This window comes from Solanum verrucosum, unplaced genomic scaffold (genome assembly GCF_900185275.1).
Source record: "Solanum verrucosum unplaced genomic scaffold, falcon-dt-bn FXZP01000151.1, whole genome shotgun sequence".
NCBI classification, from domain to species: Eukaryota; Viridiplantae; Streptophyta; class Magnoliopsida; order Solanales; family Solanaceae; genus Solanum; species Solanum verrucosum.
Genome location: NW_026020202.1, coordinates 2,715,734 through 2,724,767, shown reverse-complemented (window position 1 = coordinate 2,724,767; position 9,034 = coordinate 2,715,734). Strand labels below are relative to the sequence as shown.

General features: G+C 38.6%; 1 protein-coding gene across 1 annotated transcript; it reads right to left on the bottom strand.

Moving 5' to 3' along the window:
* Positions 1 to 7,121: 7,121 nt before the first annotated feature.
* On the bottom strand, positions 7,122 to 8,219 carry LOC125830116 (uncharacterized). Its single transcript, XM_049509322.1, has 2 exons — positions 8,012 to 8,219; positions 7,122 to 7,576 (listed from the first exon to the last, which is right to left on the bottom strand). The coding sequence occupies exons 1-2, from the start codon at positions 8,217 to 8,219 to the stop codon at positions 7,122 to 7,124; spliced, it is 663 nt and encodes a 220-aa protein (XP_049365279.1).
* Positions 8,220 to 9,034: the final 815 nt, after the last annotated feature.

Below are 9,034 nucleotides of genomic sequence, written 5' to 3'. Positions count from 1 at the left end.
CTGAATTAGATATAATTACATAAAAATTAGATTATAAATTGTATATATTAAATAAAGAATTTTAATAGCTTAGTTAATTGACTTGCTAGACTTTCATCTTGTAGGTGAAAGTTTAATTCATTATCTTATAATTTCCTCCTAGTTTATTTATTTATATTTCCTATATAATTAAAAAATTAAAAGTAAAATATATGCATCTAGACGGTATGTATATACAATATTAAAAAATTGAATTAATCAAATTTGTGATTAAAAAAGGCTGATCTAAAATATCAGAGATTAGAAGAAATAAAAAAAATGAAAGGAAAGAAAGGGCGAAGATTAAGGTGAGGAGAGAGGAGTGAGAAAGAGAACATAAGACTAGAAAGGTATGGGCCCACATGATTTTTAATCAATACGTAATCTCTCTCTCACCATGTCATACTTGTGCCTCTATCACCATAAAATTTATCTCTTAAAACTTCATTTCTCCTTGGTTAATTATGAATTTTAACATCAAAATTTGGGAGTTTGATTGGTAAATGACAAGGTTTTTCAAGAGCTCAAGTTCTTAACTAAAATGGAGACTATGAACTGATTTTGAGTTTTTTTTCCAAATGGTTATCACCAATGAGTTCCTAAAGCCTTGAGTAATGTTTTCAAGTATTAAAGTTCGGATCCAAACATTCTTTTGAAATCGGGTTTTGAGTTGATTGACCCATTTTTCCAGAAAATTAATTTGGGTATGGTTGTTTCCGTAAATTTATTATGAATACTTGATTGTATATAGATTGTGTGGTTTTTTGAAAATGATTCGGAAGGGGAAGACTCAATTATTATAGTGATTAATTGATTGATTTAATGCAAGTGATCTCCTAAACCTTGTATTCTAGTAGAATTTGTGTATTCCCTTCATTGTTTGTGTGTTGAGAGTAATGGGAATGAGGTGAAGGGTTAATTTCCACTTGATAAATCTTAATGAATAAAAAGGGGTTGAAATGAAAAGGCTATGTGATGAACATGATGATGTGAATTGGCTTATTGTAACCTGTCACGCCCCGAGCCTACACCCTGGGAGGGACTAGCACTCGAAGAGCATTGCTGGCCCCAAGCGAACCCTTGGCCTGACTTACTAACTCAGCGGAAGACTTAACTCATCACATAAAGATTTATGAAGAAACTAGAATGTTATAAGGGAACATTCAACTGGCCTTTAAGGCAAACTCAAGTCTTTAAGATAAGAAATGAAGAGCAAAGACAACTGAATTAACTAATTGACTGTATGTCTGTCTATGAAGCCTCTAAACAACTGAGATGGATGTCGAGACAGGCCCATGACATCCTAATGAACTAATACTAAAACTGAAAGCAATGAAAAAGAGTCATCTGGAATTCAAAGAGGCTCACCAACAGCCTCTGAACTGCTCACTAGATCAACGATGCGTCGGATGCCGATCCTAGTTACATGTGTCTACATCATAATAAGATGCAGGCCAACTAGCATCAGTACATTGAATGTATGAGTATGCGAGTTGGAATGCTAACAAACATAGGCTTGAAAGGGAATCTAAAAGAAACACTTACCTTGGCTCTTCTTAGCTCATGAATACTTACTGAACTCATTTCAATATAAAGCAGTTTAAAACAAGTGCAATATAAAGAAAAACTGTTTCAAAACATGATGGCAACTCTGTGTATATACAAGGATACAACATCTCTGAAATGTATGTAAAAATACAATAAATTGATGTATATAAAAATACAATAACTTTTGTGGGAGTATCTCTAATCGACAACCATCACATAAGAGCTATAGTGATGATACAACGATCTACCTCACGCTGCCAGCACATCATAAACCCGGCCAGAGGTATAAGACCTGAACTACTAAGTAAATCCACTAGTCTATTGGGAAAAGGGTTCATCTAAAAAGTATGACCCTTTTCTACTAATGGTGGCTACATGCTTTTATGGAGACATGAGTTATCTGAACTCATGCTCGTCCCCAATTCGGTGCTCAATACTATTCCCAAAATATACTAGATCTTATGTTTATAAACATACTTCTTCTGTGATTTGAGATTACTGCTTAAAAACTTAGCTCAAAGGCTATCTTGGAAATCAAAGTTTCCCCTCTTGCTTCATTTAGAAAGCGATTTCTTTTTCTGAAAACTAGCCTGAAGGCTCTTTGGAAATCTCAGTTTCTGAACTTATTAAAATGTGAAAACATTTAAAATCTCTTTGGGAATACTTAGTCCCCATATACTTTTGAAGAAATGAACTTCAATCTATGCTCTTTACTCTTTACTCAACTTGAACTTTAAGTCTTACAACAAGGTTAAAAGCATATGCAAAAGACTTCTTGAAAAGACTCTGAAAACTTCCTAGACTTGGCTCTTGACTTTCTTTGAATTTGAATTTATGGATTCAAGGTTATGATTCATGTTTATGGATGATTTCTAGGTGTTTAGAAGTCATTTAGAGTAGTTAGAATCAATGGAAAGTGTTAGGACACTTTAGAATAACTTAAATAGGCTAAACGACGAAAAAACTGGTAAAAAATGTCGATCTGAGAGCGTCCCTGGCGCACCACGCCAGGCCCCAACTTATTGGGGCTTGTTTTGGTGCACTGCAGGTGCGCTGCCCCAGCCTCCTGGAGCTATGGGGGCGCGACGCGCCTGGCCCTACCCAGGTGCGTCTGATGAGTTTTTCAACTCGTTTTCTGATCCTAAATTGTTTCAATCTGATTCTTTTTCCCAAATTCACCTTAGATTCATGTACCCAAATCATATGCACAAAAATCTAACCCAAACAACTCAAGGAAACAACATTTAATCATCAAGAAACTCCTTAATCCCAACTCATATTCAAGAACGAAATCAATTCAAGAACAACTTTCAAGAACATCAATTTCTCAATCTTTTTAGGACGAAAATACGATGAATTAAACATGCTTGGCACGCGGGTGAACTAACCCAATGCTATGTGATCTCACATACCTTGTAGGGATCACCCCCAACGAATTCCACAAGCCAAACTCCGACGATCTTGAACGTTCTTGCTTTTTCTTCTCCTTTCTCCTCAGCCCTAGCGTGAAAACCCAAATTCTAAAACTGACTAAAATCTGATTTGACCCATATTAAACTCCTAAAAATGGATTAAAATAATAGGGCAATGGAAAGACTAAATTACCCCTTAAAATTCCGGATTGGACATTTCCTTAATCCAACAGCCCAATTTCCAAAGAGCATAACTCACTCATCCGAACTCGAAATTGCACAAACTTGGAGGCGTTGGAAAGATCATTCCAATAGATTCTTGGAACTACACCTAACTCATCATGAGTTAGGATTTATGATCATTTGAAGTTGACCAAAAACTCACTTTAACTTACTTAAAATTTTCCAGATTTCCTTGTACTTTCCAAAAATGGCTATTTCCATATTTTTAACATTTTTCTAGTTGCGAGATGTTACAATATCTCCCCCTTGGGAACATTCGTCCTTGAATGAGATTACTCTTACTAGGCTTAGGGTGCAACATCAAACTCAAACACCGAACAAGCAAATGCAAAAAAACAACATGTTCATTTATAAATTACAGAGCACTAAGAAAAATTTAGTACCTTGATCTGCACTTTCTTTGGATTCAAACAGATGTGGATATCTATTCTTCATGTCCTCTTCAGCTTCCCAAGTAGCTTCTTCAACAAATTGGTTCCTCCAAAGGACCTTGACTGATGCTACCTCTTTTGTTCTCAACTTGCGAACTTGGCGATCTAGAATCTGGACAGGAATCTCCTCATGGGATAAACTACCCTTGATCTCAATGTCTTCAGTTGGTATGATCAATGAAGGATTGCCCATGCATTTCTTCAACATGGAGATGTGAAACACCGGATGAACCGATGCTAGCTCTGGTGGTAGCTCCAACTCATAAGCTACATTACCCATCATTTTGGATATTCGATAAGGCCCAATAAACTGGGACTAAGCTTCCCCTTCTTACCAAACCTCATAACACCCTTCATGGGTGAAACTTTCAAATATACCCGATCATCTACTTCAAACTCTAACACCCTTCTCCTAACATCAGTATAGGATTTTTGACGACTCTGTGCCGTTTTCAACCTCTCTTTAATCACTTTCACCTTCTCCATAGCTTGATGGACTAAATATGGTCCTATCAATCCTGCTTCACCAACTTCAAACCATCCAATAGGAGATCTGCATCTTCTCCCATAGAGGGCTTCATAAGGAGCCATTTGGATGCTAGAGTGGTAATTGTTATTGTAAGCAAACTCAATGAGAGGTAGGTGACCATCCCAATTACCTTTGAAATCAATCGCACATGCCCTCAACATATCTTCTAATGTCTGAATAGTGCACTCTGCTTGCCCATCTGTCTGAGGATGAAAAGCAGTACTTAAGTTTACCTTTGAACCCAAACCTTTCTAAAAAGATTTCCAAAATTGTGCACCTCTATCTGAAATAATGGAGACTGGACTCCATGAAGTCTTACCACCTCCTGAATATATAACCTGGCATAATCCTCTGCTGAATGGGTAGTCTTTACGGGTAAAAAGTGGGCTGATTTTGTCATTTTGTCTACAATCACCCAAATAGAATCATGATGTCTGCAAGACCTTGGTAAACTTGTGATGAAATCCATATTGATCATCTCCCACTTCCATTCTGGAAGTTCTATTTTCTAAGCCAAACCACCGGGCCTTTGGTGCTCTACTTTAACTTGTTGGCAATTTGGACACTTAGCAACAAATTTTGCAATGCCCTTCTTCATGCCATTCCACCAATAAACCTCTCTCAAGTCACGATACATCTTTGTGGAACCCGGATGAATGGAATATCTGGAGCTATGAGCCTCCTTCATGATCCTCTCTTGGAGTCCATCCACCATTGGTACATACAATCTACCTTGATATTTCAATACACCATCTCCCCCTTGTTCAAAAGCTAATACTTTTTGCTTAAGAACATTTGTCTTCAATTCAAGCAAAATAGGATCTTGGTCTTTCTTTTCTTTAACTTCTAACACTAGTGATGATTTAGCCCCATTCAACACCACTACTCCTCCTTCTGTGGAATCCATTAGTCTGACTCCTAGGCGTGCAAGTCTATGCACATCATTTGCTAACTCTCTTTTTTCTTCTTCGACATGGGCAGTACTACCCATAGACAACCTGCTTAAAGCCTCAGCAACCACATTAGCCTTACCTAGGTGGTAAAGATTACTCATGTCATAATCCTTGAGTAATTCTAACCACCTCATCTGTCTGAGATTGAGCTCCTTCTGAGTGAACACATACTGCAGGCTCTTGTGATCGGTGAACACATCCACACCATAAAGGTAATGGCGTCATATTTTCAAAGCAAATACTACAACAACTAATTCTAAGTCATGGGTTGGGTAGTTCTTCTAATGAACTTTCAACTGTCTGGAGGCATAAGCTATAACTTTGTCATTCTGCATTAACACACAACCCAAACCAACTTTAGATGCATCACAATAGACAACGAAGCCTTGTGTACCTTCTCGTAAGGTCAAAACTGAGCAATAGTTAACCTCTTTTTCAATTGTTGAAAGCTTTTCTCACAAGCTTCAGACCATTGAAATTTCACTGTTTTCTGAGTCAACTTCGTCAAATGAGACGAAATAGACGAGAACCCCTCCACAAACCTTTTATAATATCCAGCCAAGCCCAAGAAACTCCTAATATCAGTTGGAGATATGGGTCTAGCCCAATTCTGCACTACCTCATTTTTCTGAGTATCAACCTTAATCCCCTCCCCAGACACAATATGGCCTAAGAATGCCACAAACTCAAGCAGAAATTCACACTTAGAGAATTTAGCATACAACTCCTTATCTTTCAAAGTCTGAAGAACTATTCTAAGATGACTAGCATGATCTTCTTCATTCCTTGAATAGATTAGTATGTCATCAATGAAGACGATAACAAACATATCTAAATAAGGTTTAAAGGCTCTATTCATAAGGTCCATAAACGTTGCTGGTGCATTAGTTAAACCAAACAACATGACCAAAAACTCATAATGACCATAACGGGTCCTGAATGCTGTCTAGAAAATATCACATTCCCTTACTTTCAACTGATGGTAGCCAGATCTGAGAACTATTTTCGAGAAACAGGAAGCACTCGGAAGCTGATCGAAAAGATCATCAATTCTCGAAAGAGGATACTTATTCTTAATGGTAACCTTGTTCAACTGACGGTAATCTAGACACATCCTAAGGGAACCATCTTTCTTTCTCACAAACAAGACCAGAGCGCCCTAAGGTGAGACACTTGGTCGAATAAAGCCCTTATCTAATAGACCCTTTAACTGGTCTTTAAACTCTTTCAACTCTGCTGGTGCCATTCTATATGGCGGAATAGATATGGGACGAGTATCTGGAAGAATATCTATATCGAAGTCTATCTCTCTCTCAGGAGGGGCTCTGGGAAGATCATTTGGAAAGACTTATGGAAACTCTTTTACTACTGGAACTGACTGAATATGAGGTATCTCAACACTAGAGTCATTAACTCGGACCAAGTGATAGACACACCCCTTAGAAACTAACTTTCTTGCCTTAAGGTACGAAATTAAATGACCCTTAGGCACTGCTGAACTGCTTTTCCACTCGAAGACTGGCTCATTTGGAAACTGAAACTTGACAACTCGAGTTCTACAATCAACTGAGGCATAACAGGCATGAAGCCAGTCCATACCAAGAATGACATCAAAGTCTACCATGTCTAACTCAACTAGATCAGCCATAGTACTCTTGTGATTGACGAAAACAGGACAATCACGATAGACTCTCTCTGCTAGAATAGACTCACCAACAGGTGTAGAAACATTAAATGGTTCACTAAGTTGCTCAGGAATAACATCAAAGTTCATAGCAACATATGAAGTTACAAAAGATAAACTCGCTCCCGAATTTAGCAGGGCATAAACAGTAAAGTCAAAAACTTGAATCATACCAGTGACAACATCTGCTGAATCATCTTGCTCTTGACGACTGTTAATAACATATAAGCAGTTCGTTTCTCCGCTAGTACCGGAAGTAGCCCCTCTAGGTGCTTTTTTGTCTGGTGGAACAATTGAAGAAGACTAGGCTCTATTACCCCCATTACCGCTTCCCTGCTTGCTCTTTGGCCACTCTCGTATGAAATGCCCACTCTGACCACACTTGAAACAACCAGTGGAGCCCTCACGACAAATACCTAAATGCTTCCTACCACACTTGGCGCATGCAGGAGACTTACTACCCCCTTGTGCCACGCTACCCTGAGAATAAGCAGGTTTAGCTCTGAAGTTCTGATTATTGTACTCACATTTGTTCTTAGGTGTAGGTTCACTAGCATATAATGGAGCAGGGCCCTTCTGTTTTTGTTGGAAGGATGACCGGTTGGCATTACTTTTCTGCTGCCCGGACTCATTCTCTGTCTTAGCCCTCTTGTTCTTGAATTCGTCTTTATCCCTTAGCTTCTCTTCCTCTACTTGTTGCACATATACCATCAACCTCGAAATGTCTATGTCCCCAATAAGCATTGCTGCCCGGCCCTCTTTGCTCGATAGACGGGACAACCCAGCAACAAACAGACTCATTTTACTCCTCATGTCCGCAACTATTTTCGGAGCATAGCGAGATAGTTGGGTGAATTTCAACCCATACTTATGAACTCTTAGAGAATCCTACTTAAGTGTGAGGAACTCATGTACCTTGGCCTCTTTCAGTTCTCGGGGAAAGAAATGTCCTAAGAAAGACTCTTCAAAACAGGCCCAACTCGCAGGTGGTGCATCCTCAGCTCTACCCCATTTCCACTAATCAAACCAAGTCCTAGCAATATTTTTCATATGATATGCAACTAGCTCGACTCTCACAGTGTCAGTAACATGCATCACATCGAACACATTTTTTAGTTCATCAACAAAGTTCTCTGGATCCTCAGAAGTACTTGAACCAGTGAAACTTGGAGAATTCATCCTCAAGAACTCACGAATCCTTGAAGTGTCCACCTCTTCATGCCAAGCTCCTCTTTGCTGCCCATCTTGACTAGTCACAACTTGACTCAGCATCTTAATTGCCTCTATGAACTCAGCATTGGTAACTTCTCCTTGCGGTTGCACTTCAGGTGCATTGGGTAACTCTTGCTCCTCAACATTACGCCTAGCAGGACGTCCTCTGAAAGCTTTTCGTGGAGGCATGATTATCTGAAAAACACGTGCAAGCACGAATTAGAGGGAAACTTTTTAGAGATTAAACTTTAACGCACGAAATGAGTGTGAAAGAAGCGAGATAGTTCCTAAATGTTGCAGCCTCATAATTATAAATGTGGTGTGCTACACACCGATAACCAGGACTCTACAGACACGGATTCATAGACTCCCTAGGACTCTTGAACTCTGTGCTCTGATACCAAGTTTGTCACTCCCCGACCCTAGTTACATATGTCTGCATCATTATAAGATGCAGACCAACTGGCATCAGTGCATTGAATGTATGAGTATGCGAGTTGGAATGCTAACAAACATAGGCTTGAAAGGGAATCTAAAAGAAACACTTACCTTGGCTCTTCTTAACTCATGAATACTTACTGAACTCATTTCAATATAAAGCAGTTTAAAACAAGTGCAATATAAAGAAAAGTTGTTTAAAAACATGATGACAACTCTGTGCATATACAAGGATACAACAACTCTGAAATGTATGTAAAAATACAATAAACTGATGTATATAAAAATACAATAAACTGATGTATATAAAAATACAATAACTTCTCTGGGAGTTTCTCTAACCGACAACCATCACATTAGAGTTATAGTGATGATACAATGATCTACCTCACGCTGCCAGCGCATCCTATACCCGACCAAAGGTATAAGACCTAAACTACTAAGTGGATCCACTAGTCTATAGTGCAAATGGTTCATCTAAAATGTATAACCCTTTTCTACACATGGTGGCTACATGGTTTTATGGAGACGTGGGTTATCTGAACTCATGACATGAGTTGGTACCT

Coding starts and splice junctions, on each gene's coding strand:
- LOC125830116 (XM_049509322.1), bottom strand. CDS start 8,219: ATGCCTCCACGAAAAGCTTTCAGAGGACGTCCTGCTAGGCGTAATGTT. Junction 7,577..8,011: donor GGTGGACACTTCAAGGATTC/GTGAGTTCTTGA, acceptor TATCGAGCAAAG/AGGGCCGGGCAGCAATGCTT.